Source organism: Salminus brasiliensis, chromosome 11, assembly GCF_030463535.1.
Source record: "Salminus brasiliensis chromosome 11, fSalBra1.hap2, whole genome shotgun sequence".
NCBI lineage: Eukaryota > Metazoa > Chordata > Actinopteri > Characiformes > Bryconidae > Salminus > Salminus brasiliensis.
In genome coordinates this window covers 6,838,272-6,855,753 of record NC_132888.1, presented here as the reverse complement: position 1 = coordinate 6,855,753, position 17,482 = coordinate 6,838,272, and the positions used below count along the sequence as shown (strand labels likewise).

The following is a 17,482-nucleotide window of genomic DNA, read 5'->3' as shown; positions in this document are numbered from 1 at the left end:
CATTCAATAGACAGTTCCATTTAGTTGCAGTTAGTTGAATGTAAGGTGAGCATCTACGAGGCTTCTACAATGGACCATCCAAGTAAAGTTATACCAATTATTATTATTGTTATTATTATTATTATTATTGTTATTATTATGAATTAGGCCTATTATACCATGTGTACAAAGATGGGAGTTAACCAGTTTAGGAGCATGATGTTGGCTTTGGGCTGATTTTTCTCGGCTTGCACAAAACATGCTGTTAAGCTTCCTTACAAATATACACACACGTTCGGGACGCACACAGACCATATCCGCAACTGTATTTTAGGGTCTCTGCAAAGTGAAAAAGGACAGTGGAGTGTAATTGGGTGTGACAGACAGAGCCCAGCACAGCGTCCAGAACTGCGGCTAATGGAGCTCTGCAAAGTCTCGGCCATCAAACATTCATAAAGAGTACACTACACTACGCTACACACACTGCACACAGACACACACAGTAACACACACAGACAGGCGAGATGCTCTCTCCACATCTCTCACGCATCCTCAGCCCTCAGCATGCCGTTACACAGATGTAAAGCTCACTGCAGATCTTTTTATGAGATGCTTTTCCATCTGCTCTGTGCACAGACAGCGTGCACGCTAAGACTGACACCGAGTTTATCAGTGGAACAGCTTGCGTATAAAAAGTTGTTTGGGTTAAGTGACAGAGACATTTGAGAGTTCATCAAACTTGGTGCGATTTTCAACTGGAACAAGACAGTGTTTGGACACTTTTCGTTCCAGAGGCGCCTCTCTGGAGAGCAGATCGGCACAGACCACTTTGGTGGAGTGCCATAGTCTCACCTCAGTTTCTAGTAGGCCTGACAATCGAGTCAATGAAGTAATTGTGATTAATCACGCTGGTGTTTTTCTGCTTCATCAGAATGCACAGCATGTCTTTGTCACTTAACCCTGCATTGATAAAAATAATGAGCCTTGTTCACCAACCATTCCTAAAGCCAACTTACGCAGTTCTCACCAAGCTTCTGACAGTCACCAGTGTTTTCTTAGCTGGGATTTGTTCAGTTTATGAGGACAGTGTTATAAGAGCAGAGCTGAGAACAGTTCTGTGGTTAAAAATCATCATGAAGTTGACATAGACTTTCTGTTAGGACTTTTCTCAAGAACAAATTTGAAGAAAGAACATTTTCGGAAGATATTATTATTGAATGAGGCCTGTAATTTTTTAGCAATGCAGGATTCACATGAACCTTCACATGAAGGTCCATCCTATGAGTGCAGTCTTCAGTGTTTACCATCAATATCTATTAAAAGCAACAAAGGCTAGATGTTCCAACCAGTGACTGGATAGATCATATCGTTGCTGTCCAATGCAAAGCATATATCTGCAAAACAGCAACTGTACAGCAGAAGGAAAAGACCTTCCTAACTTTCAATGGAAGTCAATGGAAAAATATTTTCCCCAAGTCATTTTGGAGCATTTCTATTGGCCCAATCATTTAGATTAATATTATTATTATTCACACAGTGTATAGAGCAGCTACAGAGTTTAAAGGGTGGAGATGCATGTTCTGTGTTGGAGAGCAGTGATGTATAACTTTGCTGCTGTTAGTTTTGTGTATGAATATAAATAGTTAATTGACCTTTTCCTAAGAAGTGTATATATTTACGCCATTTAGCTGATGCTCTTCTCCAGAGCGACTTAAAAGGGTAATGTATTACAGAGGTGGGCCAATGTAGTGTTAGGAGTCTTGCCCAAGAACTCTTATTGGTGTAGCGCAGCAATAAGAGTCACCCAGACCGGGAATCGAACCCTAGTCTCCCACATTGTGTGGTAGCTTACTGGCAGGTAGTGGTGCTATCCGTTACACCACACCAACCATATATATGTATAACCTGCTTCTTAATTTGGCTTCATGATGCCAGAAGTGATAATTATGTATATACCAACGTTCTCAGACACCATTGCTTATGTTCATTATGTTCAAATAGGTGCACTGTCACTTTAAGAGCCTGAGTGACGGTGCTGAGTTTGGCAGCACTTAAGATACTGGTAGCAGCACAGTTTGCTTACCATGTTTCAAAGTTTTTTTGTTTTTTTATCAATTGTACTTTTATATATATAAACTTTGGTGGGTTTTTTTTGTTCATTTGAACACAGACACAAGTAAAGAAGTTGCTACAGCCACCACAGTACACTGCTCAGCTCACAGCTCACAGCTCTCTGTTATAAAAGCTAGTCTGTTGAAAGGGTTGAAGGTATCACGTTAAGCTTTGCCCTGCACCACAGTATTAACCATAATGGTGCTTCAAGTGGTTCTTTAAGTGATGCCATAAAATAACCACTTTTGGTTATTAGGGTTAGGGCTAGGGTTAGGTGTAGTGCTCCATTCAATAGATGGTCATTTACATTCAACTTAGAGTTGAATGTTGGCCATGTTTGTAAAAGATATGTGTGAATGTGAAGAACCCTTAAGAAAGGGGTCTTAAGGTCTTAAGAAACATCCTTTATTGTAAAGGGTTTTTACCAGTTTAAAGGGTGTAGTATAACCCAGCTTAGTGCTGGGTCACTACACTATATATCCAAATGTTTGTGGACACCCCTTCTAATGAATGCATCCAGTTACTTAACAATGTGCAAATGCACACACACACACATTGTCTAGGCCCTAGAATAGGACTCTCTGGAGCAAAAGGACATGAACCTGTTGCACCATGCCGAATGCCAGGTGTGGGCCAGAGGGGTATAAAGCCCCCTGTATTGAGCTTTGGAGCAGTGGAAGAACCTCTGTGGAGTGTTCTCTGGGATAATGGATGGTGATCCATCCAATACTTTTGGGATGAGTTGGGGAATTGAGAATGAGGTGAGATGGAGATCATCCAACGTCCTCCTCAATGTCCTCCATCCAAATCCTCACAGCAGTGCTCTTCCAAAATCTAGAAGAAAGCCTTCATCCCTGGACAGTAGAGACAGTTACTCCAACAAAAGCAGGAGAAACCCTTTAAAAGTCTTAAGAAACATCACTTGATGTAAAGGTTCTTTACCAATTTAAAGGTTCTTGTTAAGGGTGTAGTATGACCCAGCTTAGTTCACCAGGCATGTCAGTGTTGTGTATTAATATAATATCTAACAATGTCTCACCCTCCACCTGTCTCTCATTTCCCCTCTGCTTTCCTCAGCCTATTGGAGCTCTGAACCCAAAGCGGGCAGTGTTCTACGCAGAGCGCTATGAATCCTGGGACGAGGAGACTCCGCCCTGCCACTACACCACTCACTACTCCACTGCAGCCTCCACCCTCCATTGGCTGGTCAGAATAGTAAGTCCTGCTCCTACTCACTGTAGCCTCAAAACAAGTTTGCCACTTTGAGATATTTACTTCTAGAAAACGTGGTGATCTGGAAAACCTGATTACAACTGAGTTCCAGCTGTTCCAGTGGCCTTGCAGTGCATTTGCCTGGGAGGCATTCAGTGTGTGCCAGTATCTCCAGATGTTTGCACTGGGACTGCATATTTAACAGTCTATTACTGTTCAAAAGTTTGGAATTATTAGTCATATTAATAATTTAATAATAAGACTTTCAGATGTTCAGATGTTCTAGATAAACAAAGCATTTCGGGTAACAACAAGGAAATTATAATTGTAATTATAAATTATAACATAATTATCTCTTTATATGTTTTTTTTAGTGTTTTGTGATTTGATCACTTTTGAAACACTGCACTCTTAAAAAAAGCTGCTACAATTGTTTGTTTTTTTATAAAGAACCATGTTTGTAATACAGATGTGGTTTTAGTGTGAAGCACAATTTACAAGTCCAAAGAACCCTCAAGGTTCTGCTGTAAAGGTTCCTTACCAATTTAAGGGTTCTCCACACTCTATATAGAATCTCTATTAGATTCTTCATGAATGACAGAACTAACTAAAACAGTAGTAGTAAGATGATTTCCCTCCCTACCAGACCAGTCAGGCATGCCAGTAGTACAGATATATCCCATCTGAGGAGCAAAATACACTGTAAAAGCCTATAGCTGTGTCTGAAACTGGCCTCATTCACTTGTGTTACCACATAACACTGGCAGATATGGTGAAATCGGATATGATGGATTATTTTTTTCCTGTTATCCAGCTTTCAAAGGCCAATGAACTGCTGTAGTGCTGACATCAGTGAGAGAAAGTGAAAGGTCTGTTAATATCAGCAACAATATGAGGATACTCTAGTTTGTCAAACTGTAAATATTTAGAGGTATGTACTATTTCAGAATGTTAATATATGCTCTCATAATCGCTGAAAATGTTGCTTTTTATAATATTTTGTTTACAAACTCACAAAAAAAAAAAAAGAATTGGTACCAGATCCTCTTGTATCAGTGCAGCGCTGATGGCAATCCCATAAGCTAATATTAAGTATCAGTAATGAAACTGTGGTATAATCACAATAATGCTCTAGGGGCACTGCTAAACCATGAGATGTTGTCAAACCATGTGCCAAAGCTACACTGCATAGCTTGACCTTGAGCTTATAATGATGTGAAAGAAAATACTGATATATCCAAGTATCATGATAGTTTGTTTTGCAATACTGTAGCATAAACATAGTACATACGTGGACAAAATCGTTGGTACCCCTCGGTTAATGAAAGACCCACAATGGACACAGAAATAACTTGAATCTGACAAAAGTAATAATTACTAATGCTATGAAAATTAACCAATGAAAGTCAGACAGTGCTTGATGTCCCTTCGCTTCCTCTGGTCCATGTTGAGTGTGGTACACACCATGTCACCAAACAGCACTGTGACTACCTGTAGCCTTATATATAGGCCCACTGACTGATTACAAGATTGTAGACACCTGTGATGCTAATTAGTGGACACACCTTGATTTAACATGTCCCTCTAGTCACATTTTTTTCAGGGGTACCATCATTTCTGTCCAGGCCTGTTTCAATAATTCTGTTGAAGCGTGGTTCAAAATCAATGTCAGATTTTCATTGGTTAATTTTCACAGAATTTTTATTTATTATTACTTTGGTCAGATTCAAGTTATTTCTGTGACCATTGTGGGGTTTTCTTTCATTAACTGAGGGGTACCAACAATTTGTCCATGTGTGTACATGTGAAGATGGTGGCAGACAGTGGTTCATTTAGTGTTGTGTTTAAACCCCAACAACTAGATGGCAGTGTTGTACTCAGTCTTCAGATCCCACTGATCTGATTAGATAAAAAGTCAGCTTTTCTTTTTACTCAGATTTTATGATGGTGTGTTTTTTATACCATGACTATTTTTCTAAAATTTGCTTTAAAAATGTACAGTAACGCAATAAATCCTAACCCCTGTTCTCCAAGTTCTTACTAATACATCCCCCTAGTGTGTAACAAGAGTCTTAAAAAGAACCTAATTCCTTACGACGATCAGTTAATACACTCTGCCTGGGCTGGAGTGCTCCCTTTATATTACACTGAACGGGTTTTGAAAGAGAACAGTGCAAATCTCGCTGCTGGACCTGATCACCCGTGTAAGGAATTTGCATGTAAGACGTGTATCATTTTGCAGCTGACCTTCAAGGCCAAATCATGCAAAGATGCAAGAGAAGATCGCATTTGAAATGTCATAACTGTCCTTCAAAACGTACTGGGATTCGCTTTCACCCCTGCTGTTCCTGTATATATGTGTAATCTTCCATGTAACAACACTGACCACTTAAAAAGGCTCCGCTCACGAGTGCCATGAAGAGTTCCAGCATTCTCACATCCACCAAATGATCGCAGCGAACTGTTTGTTTAGGCATCCTTTACCCCCCCGTAACATTTCAGTAAACAACACCCAAGAATCACTTTGATAGCTGATCACACTGCACGTCAGCCAATCCTTTCGCAACAGAAAGCAAGTCAAACTCAACATCTCAATCGAGCCAGCTATGGGTTCCGCTCGAGAGGGCCGGCAAGGGGCTTTCACAGCCCAGTAAACTGGCATATGTGAAAGCACTAAAGAGGGCAGTGTAATGATTTACAGGGCGCTGCATGACAGCTTTATGTCTTTCAGACAGTGCAGAGTGCACAGAGAAACACATGTCCATCACTGCCTCTCTTACTGTCCTTATTTGGCCTGGGTCTGGAGGGCCAAGGGCTGCAAATACTGACCCAAGAACAGCTCTTGTCTGTTGTTGTACTGTAAATCTAAAGTCTTTTGCCTGTCTGTCTGTCTGTCTATCTATCTAACTGTCTGTCTACCCAGGACTGTGCTGAGGATTTTGTCAACTAAGCACATTAGGAGAGTTTCTACTGTAGAAGCTCCAGATCTCATCAGAACAGACACGGGTAGACATAAATCCAGTAAAAAGGAGCAAGAGCTTCTCATTGTGAAGAAAGTAGTGAGATCTTGTCGGTGAGCTAGTCTGAAGAACAGAGCTCGGTTCCTCCAGGTTTCTCCTGGACGCCCCCCAGTCCAGCCAGCACAGCGTGGACGATGTGTTCAACTCCATCATCATCATCATCAGCAGCAGCAGCAGCTCACCTGATTTACCATCATTAAGCCCTGATTTACCACCAAACCAGGTGTTGATCTGAGGAGAACTCTAAACAATACTACCATTTAAGACATGGATTTGCAAGAGCTCTGAAGGTGTCCAGTAGTATTTGACACCAAAATGTGTCTAGACGTTGTGAGGTGGGGCCTCCATGGATCACATCAATCACCCTGTTGCAGGTTTACCAGTTGTCCTTTCTTGATGCACCTTTGGTAGGTACTGATCACTACATACCAGAAAAGCCCCACAAGACCTGCCTGGTGTTTTGGAGATGTTCTGATCCAGTCATCTAGCCATCACAGTTGTTTCAGATTCTTATGCTCGTCCTGAGATCTGAGCCACTGGGTACGAGCATCTCCAAAACATCTGGGTGTTCTTGGTTTGCAGTGGTCACTACCTACCAAAAGTCCAAGGTAAGACAATCTGGAATCAGGGTCATGAGCATCCAAGGCTCATTGATGAGATCCATGGAGGCCCACCTCACAACTTAATACATATTAATCCTCAAATACTTTGAACTTGACAATTTGACATTTAAAATAATCTACAGGTAAAGACAGGCAAACTGCAAATCCCATTTAACAGTGTGATCAGCAATCAATACACAACCAATATTGCTGGATTTAATGTATTACAATAAAAGAATCTCAGTTTATTGAATTCTGTACAAATTCCAAATTAAAAACTTTTGCAACTGGCCTTTCTCTGCCAGTAGACAGTATGGGGTTGATGATGATTTGGGAAAAGGGTGCTGTGACAGCTCCTAAGCCAGGCTTGAGTGAGACTGTAGACACCATCATCTCTCCCTCGCCGGCTCTTCCTGCCTCTCCATGTCACTCCAGTCCAGGATGATGATGGCGAATAAGAGCCAATTAGAGCCGGAGCTCTGCTCCTCAACCAACGGGCCACATCCAGTAATTAATTCTGCCTCAGGCACAGCTAGCATAAATGAGAAGAGAAGAGGGGGAAAAAAGCCTTCACTAACTCTCCATAATCTGACAGATGTGTCCTCCACATTGAGATGTTTATGCAAACGGAACATTTCCTCGAGCTTCCTGGAGCGCTCAATCATGCGATTGCGTCAAATTACCATAGAAATGAATTTGGATTTCACTTTGCAGATGTTTATGTTTCGGAATAAATATTAGTTCCTTTCGAGAAAAAAATGCAGATTTGTCAAAACAAGTGGTTAATTATCAGTCAACTTGGCAGAAAACCGACCACTCGGCACCCCCGTGATATGCAGTTCAGCCACTGCTAGACGCTGCAGTCAAGACTCTGGGCTTTTGTGGTCTTGCTATATGGAATAAACACCGGTTGATAATGCAGTGTGTCTGAGAGACACTGTGACACTTCGAATGTGTGTGTGTTCGTATGTTGTGTTTGTTTGAATGCAGGAACCCTTTACCACCTTCATTCTCAACACCAATGGCAACAAGTTTGATCACCCCAACCGCACCTTCTCTGGGATCACACGCTCGTGGAGGCACTGCCAGCGGGACACCTCAGACGTGAAGGTAAGAAGGGGAACACTCAAACACATTTTTTCAGCAGAAACTGCATGGAATAGTTCTGAGATCAACTGTATGAAATAACGTTGGTTAGTCCTCGTCCTGGAATGCTGCTTTACATAGTCTGACATATGCCAATCTATTGACATAGCCTCCCGCCCACTCCAAAGTTATATTTTCTGATGTTGCACTGGAGCTACAAGTCTAAAAATTATAAATAACAAGTAAATAAAGCAGAATATTTGGTCAGATAACCTAATGCTAATACTAGGCCGTTACAGAAAGTGAGAGTGGGCTCCGTCCACAGACCCCTCTGCTAGAATATAAATTTACTGTAAATCAATGGAGGAAATGTGACTTCATTGGTGAGCCTACGCCAACATAACAACCAAAGCAACTAGATCAAAACACAACCAACTAAACCTGAAACAAAAGAAGAAGCCCAAATACACAAAACTACCCAAATACCCTGCTATCAAAGGCACTCACCTCCTACTTTTCCCCAAAGATATGAGTTTAATGAAGTGTAATGAAGCTAGCAAGCTAACAAAGTGGAAAGTGGAAGTGCTATGGTGGTCTGAGCAGGACGTTCTTCTAGGTCATCAAAGGTCATCAAGAGCCCCAAACGTCTCTCACCTGGCGCAAGCTTCTTTAGTCTCTTTTAGAATCAATTCAGTTAAAATCCAAATGTATTTATATAGCGTCTTTCACAACAAATGTTGTCACAAAGCACTTTACAGAGATCCAGGCACCACAATGGAGGTGGTAGCGACAGTGGCAAGGAAAAACTCCCTCATACTAGGAGAAAGAAACCTTGGGAGAAAAAACCAAGACTCGTCCGAGGAGCCCATCTGCCTTAGATCAACCCACACAGCATAAACAAACAAAGAAATAACAATACATAAAGAACTAGACAGATAGATAATGAACGGCTATAGCTAATGTAGGAAGGGGGTATGAAGTAAATCAGAGCTCCCCTGGTGAACAATCATGGACCTGCACCTACAAAAGCAGGAACACAAAAGAAACGTTATGACCTGGGGTCGTAACTGTGAATACTGTGATGGTCAGTGCATCAGTGCGCTGTTCTCTACTTATCATAGCGGTAGTTTTACAGTGTCCTTGGTGAAAGCATTGGTCAAAATCAGCATTAACAAGCTCATTCATATTAATGACAAACAAGAGGCACCTGTTTGGGTTTCAAAAATAAATGTGCTACATCAAAGAATATCAAAATCGTGACTGTAGATTTTGAGAAAAGTAGAAGCAGCCCTGAACAAAGACATGAATGAGCCGTCATTCTAGAAAATGATTCTACTGCTCCACAGCTCAATGCTGGGGGGCTTCATGCCCCTCTAGCCCATGCCTGGCATTAGGCAGCATGGTGTCAATAGGTTCATGTTTATCTGCTCCAGAGAGTCCTATTCTATTATCAGTACTTCTGTACAGGGACAAGCGAAACAAGCTGCCTGTATGTGTGTGGTAGGTGGTTGGTGTGGCGCAACAGATAACACCACTACCTGCCACTGAGCTACCACACCATGAGGGAGACTGGGGTTCAATTCCCAGTCTGGGTGACTATGCTGCGCTACACCAATAAGAGTCCTTGGGCAAGACTCCTAACACTGCATTGGTCCTCCTCTGTAACACCAGTAACCTTGTAAGTCGCTCTGGATAAGAGCGTCAGCTAAATGCCATAAATGTGATGTAAATGTAATAAATGTGTGCATTTGTGCCAGTGCTGGGTAGGAACTTAAATAGCTGAATGTATTCATTAAAAGGGGTGTCCACAAACATTTGACATATGGTGTAGATATGATGACTTTAATATAAACATGTGCATTATTTGTTATTGGCTTGCCTGTGTAACCAAACATGGTTGAAGATTTATTTTTAAAAAATAATGTCATTCATATTGGCTTTTTACTGGGATTTTTTTGCAGGACAGTGTTCTGTTATAAATCTTTAATGGCATATGGATTTTTTTCAGGCTGGAAATTCTCATTTGTAAGTAAGCAAATGTTTTACTGCAGTGTTTTTTGCTCTTACAGCCATGGTAAAGCTTGCATTGTATTTTTTTTCTAGTCTGTAGTTAGCATGGTTAGCATCTACTGCTTTGAAGGAGAAGGCCAAACCCCTCTTTGTGGGGGAAAAGGGTGTATATGCAGCTAGAATCGTGAGATATGGATATGGAAACTTTGAAATAGGTCATGGAAAGTAGAGATGGAAGTGTCTACAACATTAGATTGGGAGGTGGAGCTTTAGGCATGCTCCTCCTCCCAAACTTCAGTTATCTCATAACACTATATACGAAAATAGACAAAGTATGATTCAAAGCCAGGCTGTGATGATTCAGGCTTGGGGTTTACAGCAAGTGATGGCTACATTTGGGGAAAACTTTATAAAGTTATTTATTTGTTTATTTATTTATTTTCCTAAACAATTACCTGATAAGGTCTATCAGGTGTGTTATAGCAAGATATACCTTCAAATGTCCGGGATAATGTAGCCTAGGACCAGGATTTAGAAACACTAATATAAGCATATATCAAACACCACTAAACACTCTGAGAAGGCTTTTGAAACACAGCTCGTATTTGAATACCTTAAAGCCCACCTCATAAGCTGTAGTCACGTCTTCCCTTATCTAAATTATTAATAATCTCTGAAGCACTCAGTTCGAAGCTTAGTCCTGTATGTAACCCACAACACACACAATTCAGTCCAAACCTTGTTCCGTTCCATGACCATCACTTTAAAAAGCTTGAAATTGCAGCAAACCTCTAAAAGCAGCTCCTCCACCGAAGCCTAGCAGCCACAGCGGCTAAGTCACAGCCCCTCTCCGCTCGGCGACACACAGCGGGGCACGCTCAGGCTGACCTAAAAGTGTCAGACTTTTCCAACACACCCCGCGTCGGGTTAGCTTCGCCCGGGGCAATTAATAAAGCATTAATGACAAAAGCTATTTAAAATGTAGTCTTTTATGTAAAGGCAGGGCTTTCTACTTCCCAAGGCTGGGGGACAGCAGGCTACGACGCGAGTTACAGGCCGAAAGCAGCGTTCCAGCAGCAAGCTAGCTTGGTGAAACATCAGCTGTGTTAACAAATACAGCCTTCCTCCAGCCATGCGCGTGTCTGCATGGATCTGATTTTACAGAGCAGAAATGACTGCAGATCTATTAGGACACAAATAGAGGTTGTCCTGTATGAGCTGTTGTTAGAGCACAGTAGCGATTTTTTAATGTATGCAGAAATAGCTTTGTATGTGTTGTTTTACCCCATGTTTGAGGACTCTCCTGGCTAATGGAATATAAGTGTTTGACCACTACCATACCTAATGCCTGGCCCACACTACAGGGTGTTTAAGACCCTAACCGATGTTGAAACGTGAGAGACCACACACATAACAACAGCGACATATGTTTTCACCGATATTTCTGTCTTTGATCGTTGTTGGTCATGAAAGTCCCCACACCTCACCATCTATCCTGAATGAAACACCACAGATTATGAACTCCCAACCAATGACCCTCAAAACCTTGCGGGAATTTTCTCGCAAACAAAACATCAGGGCGTATACCTACTTATACGTTCTGCTCGGCTCTCATTGGTGGACAGTCCTACGGGCATGAAGTAAAAGTCCACTCTTGTTTTTCCACAAGAGTATCGGCATCCACCCCCACTACTTAGATGCTTAGTTAAAACTGTTTGTTGATAGATACAATCTTTGGTGTAGGCCCCAGCATCAGCCCAGGCCTTGCAACATAAAAAAATAATGTCATTCATACTGGCTTTTTACTGGGATTTTTTTGCAGGACAGTGTTCTGTTATAAATCTTTAATGGCATATGAATTCTTTTCAGGCTGTATTTGTAAGAAAGCAAATGTTTTACTGCAGTGTTTTTTGCTCTTACAGCCATGGTAAAGCTTGCATTGCATTTTTTTTCTAGTCTGTAGTTAGCATGGTTAGCATCTACTGCTTTGAAGGAGAAGGCCAAACCCCTCTTGGTGAGATATGGATATGGAAACTTTGAAATAGGTCATGGAAAGTAGAGATGGAAGTGTCTACAACATTAGATTGGGAGGCGGCGCTTTAGGCATGCTCCTCCTCCCAAACTTCAGTTATCTCATAACACTATATACGAACATAGACAAAGTATGATTCAAAGCCAGGCTGTGATGATTCAGGCTTGGAGTTTACAGCAAGTGATGACTACATTTGGGGAAAACTTAAGTATTTTTTATGATTTATTTTTCCTAAACAATTACATGATAAAGTCTATCAGGTGTGTTATACCTTAAAATGTCTGGGATAATGTAGCCTAGCACCAGGATTTAGAAACACTAATATAAGCATATATCAAACACCACTAAACAAGGCTTTTGAAACACAGCTCCTACAGGCATGAAGTAAAAGTCATGTCGCCCACAAGAGTATCGGCGACCACCCCCCACTACAGGATACTGAGGATGCTTAGTTAAAACTGTTTGTTGATAGATAAAATCTTTGGCGTGGGCCCCAGCATCAGCCCAGGCCTTGCAACATCTGGACTCTCACTGATCCTTTTGAGAACTTAGAGACAAGGGACAGAGCCTACCCCCGGGCAGCAGTACGGACCAAACTTGTTGTGATTGGGCGAAAGAAGGGAGAGACGTGACGTCACTTCTGAAAGCAGCAAAAAAAAAAAAAGGTGTAGTTGGAGGTTTTTTAACACAGGTGCAGGCTGGTGATTGGCTGAAGAAAGATGACGCTGCATTAGAGTCTCCTGGAAGAAATGTCGCTAGAGCTACGATTACGACCATGATTAGACAGCTCTGGAGAACACTGGTGGATTATAGACACCATACACTAGAGGATAATGTGGGAAGATCATTGTTTAATATCACCCTGAAATCGGGAGACTTTGCAAACTCAGCCCAATTATCCTGTAATGTGGGTCAGGCATTACACTGGATGACCGAATCACCTGTTCCCCACAACACAATTTGATGGATAACACACTGAGCTCCAAAGGAAATCTTGGCCAAGAGAAAACATGATCTAGCCATTGATGTGAGCTTGACTAGCAATTAGACTCCTTTTTTGCCCCCTGTTTACACCTGGTCGCTTCCTGTGACTAGTATCTGGATTGAGTCCTGATAAGATTTTAGCCACATGTGTTCACATTGGGTAGTGAAATGCATCTCCAGTTAGTCAGACGACTGAAATCCGTTGGCTGTCTGGGACAGAATATGCAAATTTGCTTGTTGCGCTGAAATTATTGCTGGTGTTTGGGTTGTACTGGGAGGGGTTTTGGTTGTGGAATTTATCTTGGAGAGACGGGTGTGTACATTGCTATAGTACATGGCTCAGATGCATTTCAGACCTCCTCCTGAAGAGGGGTTGAAGTGTTTGAGGGAGCTTGTATCTTGAGGGCATTTACACTTCCATTTTTATCTGGCTAAGCCTTATCCAGATATAATCCTATATAAATAAGTAAATGGGGTCTTAGTGTGAATCTGGCACATGTTTTTTTTTATTTTGTTTCAAAATATCATAATGTATGGACCAAGAGAAATTCTCCAAAATGTACCGATTCCTAAAACCCACCCACTATTTTTGGACTGCCATTAACGCAGCATCATTAGACATCTAATCATGGTTGGAGAAGAGTGCTGAAAACCATCTAACAGATGCACACTAGCTGCATCAGACTTAGTAATGTCAGGAGAGGGTGAACCATCCTTCTCACCCAGTGAGTGTAAGGCCAGTTGGGTTTTCTGGGACTCTCATCCACAGAAGGCCGTGGCATTGCCAGGGATCTAACCTGCGATGATAGGGCCAGCCAGTTCTTAGATGGTTTTAATATACTATATAGACAAAAGTATTGGGACACCTGTTTGTTCATTCTTTCTCCCTAAATCAAGGGTATTTAGAAGAAGAAGAAGAAGAGCTTAACCTCCTTCTGTTGGAGTAACTGTCTGTACTGTTTTGCTGTGAGGATTTGATTGCATTCAGTGAAAAGAACATTAGTGAGTTCAGGATGTTGGATGATCACCACCAACCCTCATCCCCAACTCATCCCAATGGTACTGGATAGAGCACCATCCATCATTCTGGAGAACACAGTTCTTCCACTGCTCCACAGCTTTATACCCCTCTAGCTTACACCGGACATTACACCGGCATGGTGTCAATAGGTTCATGTTCATCTGCTTATGAGAGTCCTATTCTATTGGCAGTACTTCTCTACAGGGACTAGACTGGCTGTGGCATTTGCACATCTGTGTCAGCAACGGGTGCAACCTTAAATAGCTGAATGCATTCATTAGAAAAGGTGTCCACAAACATTTGGACATGTAGTGTATTTAAACTTCCTCCAGCAGGAGTTCACTGATGCCTTTATCCTCAGCTTCAGCATGTCATGTATCATCTCAGTTTTTTATCTGCTGGAATTACTTGCTGGTTCTTTAGAAGCTTTAGGACCTGGCTGGTTTCTATAGTTTTGGTCTTTAGTAAATATACACACTGCATATCTTTGCATACCAACCCCATGTGTAACGCATGGTCAGACTGGTGTAATTAAAAGGAAGCCCATTTCAGTCCCTGTCAACCCCACTTCTCCCCAACTTTGTTCATTACAACAGTCCTCCAGTAATGAGTACAAGCTGTGAGGGAAAGCTGAGTTAACACTGCTGACCCCCTAAAAGGGCAGGTCAGTGGGAACTGACCCAGTGCCATGCAGTCTGGCCCTGTCTCTAAAGCTAGGATGTCCAGGTTCTAACCTGCAGGGTCTTAGTCCAGCACAACTGGATAAACACTTCTTATTAAAATCAACACTTAGTATTAAGCAATACAGACTGTTCACATAATTAACCCTTTATATTCATCCTTGTGTATTGAGGTGACATGAACCTAGTCTGTTAGCCAGAACCATAACATGTTACAGTATACTAGTATATGTATACTAGTATAGACTGTATAATAATATACAATATACTAGTAAATGTTATGCGCAATCTTAAAAATAAAGGTTCTATATATAATATCATAGAAGGAGCATATTTGTGACATTTAATTTAGTATGAGTGTTTGTATGAAGGTTCATTAAGGCTTAAAAAGGTTGTTTATGGATCCAAAAAAGGTTCTTCTAAGGCATCACTCACACAAACATTGTAGAACATTAAATATACTTAATCTTTCAATTATTTTTTGTATTGAATTTGATCTCATTTTGATTATTTATTGTTAATTACTTTTTAGTTTATTTGTATTGTATTTCTATTGTAATTTTCATAGCAAAACCTCACTTTTCACTTTTTTTCTTTTATGTGTATGCAGTTTAAAAATTATGCAGTTATTGTACGATGAGCGGGCCAGTAGAAATAGTCCAATAACTTAAAAAAATATTTATTAATTATTTTATATTTTTAAAATAACATTATCTGAATCTGGCAGTTGTTCTTGCATTTGACTGGTAGGAGCCAGGAGGAGCCAGGAGGTTATTCTTTCTTAACTGAAAAAAACTAATGCTCAGTCCTCTATTCAGTGGATTAGAGACATTCTGGCCTTACTGAGGTTAGAAAGGGTGAAACACATAAATTGGGGACTCTTGGCATACGTCGCAAAACATGGCAACCTTTTCTTAACTGGGACTCAGTCAGTCAGTTCAGCTGTATCCTCTGGTCTGAACATTGACCTACTATAGGACTATGACCACTTATGGGTAGATTTCTTGAGAACTGCTTCTATGTTGTGTGATGTGCTGAATATTTCTATCTATGTTATTGTCCATATTGACCTCCTGTCCTTGTGTTTCTATGGCCACCTCCTCTCCTTGACTATTTATTTACATTTTATATTATTTGACTATTTTTACGTATTTCTAAGGAATTGTATTTTAGTATACTATAAAGTCCTCTATAAAGTTACCATTAACATACAGATTAATAACAGTTATGGGATATGGTCTTGTTATGATAATACAGATATGTTACCTCCTTTTATTGGATTCACACTCCTCTGTTTATTTTTTTTACATATTGTTGAGGTTCTTTGATGTGATGCCATAGAACACCTAATGTAGGTTCCCCTAAGACCCCTTCAACTGATGATCCTGTATCGAAGCATTATTGTAATTAAGATGTAGAAGATGTAAGATGTAGAGCCTTTTTTAAAGAACTCTGCATAATGTAAAGCTTCGTATTCACAATTTTTCCTCAAACTAACCTTCCAAGCCAAGAGACATTTAGCAACCATTGTTTTTTAAGAGCTTCTTCAATCAGGACAATCACCAAACTGTGTTTGTTGGGCTCTGATCTTCCCTGACTGGAGCTGGGCATCTCTCTGTCCACCGCATCATCACAGTCCTGCAACGTGCTCACAGCCAACAAGTAAACAGCCAATGCTATAGCTTCCACCACCTTGTCCATCTGCCTTTAGCTTAGCACCCATACCAGACAGAGCGAGAGAGCGAGCGAGAGAGAGAGAGAGAGAGTAACTCATCCTGGAACCTTCAACAATCTCCCCAATAATCTCCTCCAAAAACTGGCTCTGTCTAAAGGTGTGGAGCGTTGGTGACAGCTGCAGATGCGGCCGTCATTAGGGCGAGTGGTGTAGAGCGGTGGCGGCGGCGGTGTGATTGACTTGTCAGCCCATTATGAGGCTGTAGCAGAATTAATGGCTGCTGCTGGAGGTGGCCAGAGCAAGCGCTGGCAGTCAGAAACAGCTCGAAGAGTGGCTACTGCTAGCCTGCCTCCTAAACCAAAACGTCCAGCAAGCAGATCCACAGAGCACGCCGTCCATCTTCAGCTCAAGACCTCCAGGAGAAGTCTGAAGCACTCAAACTGCCACAGCTGTGGCTTTTTTAAGTCTCAGATTTGTGTCATTGTGCTTGCGCTGGACTTTCAGAGCAGATGGCAACTATTAGCATCCACTGCAGTGTTTATTTATTTTTCAGGACTGTTATTGAGAACAACAGTGAAGGACTTCAACAACAGTGAAGGATGTAATGCCATATTACCGCCATTATGCTGTATGTTTAAATGCATTTATGTAATTAAGTGGTGCTACATATGTGATTACATAGGCAGCCATGTTATAGATTGCATTCTTTATATTTACATTAATGCCATTTAGAAGATGCTCTTATCAAGAGTGACTTGCAGAAATGCTCACTGTCCACTCAGAAAATATCCCATGTAGTTTAAATAGGCTAAAATCTGGAATCAAGAAGCTTGGATACAACCAAATACAAAAGTCAGTATGAATACATAGACATAATAGATGCATAAAACTCAATATCTACACACATACTGTTGCCGTTGTGCAAACTTTTTTGACATGGTTTATAGGGAAACGGTATACTACACTGAGCCTGAATGTCAAATGAATAATTAAATAAATAAAATAAAATATATTGGGGGCATATTTTTCCCCAAAAGACAATTAATATTAAGTCAGTTTTCAATGATAA

At 41.0% G+C, this 17,482-nt stretch overlaps 1 protein-coding gene across 3 annotated transcripts in view; it reads left to right on the top strand.

Moving 5' to 3' along the window:
* The window catches only part of nbeab (neurobeachin b), a 464,498-nt gene that overhangs the window by 393,181 nt on the left and 53,835 nt on the right, over nucleotides 1-17,482 (top strand). For all 3 annotated transcript variants that reach the window (XM_072691521.1, XM_072691520.1, XM_072691522.1), the window contains exons 44-45: nucleotides 3,169-3,306; nucleotides 7,916-8,035. In XM_072691521.1, the coding sequence (XP_072547622.1) occupies nucleotides 3,169-3,306; nucleotides 7,916-8,035 (258 nt within the window). The remainder of the gene's footprint in view (nucleotides 1-3,168; nucleotides 3,307-7,915; nucleotides 8,036-17,482) is intronic.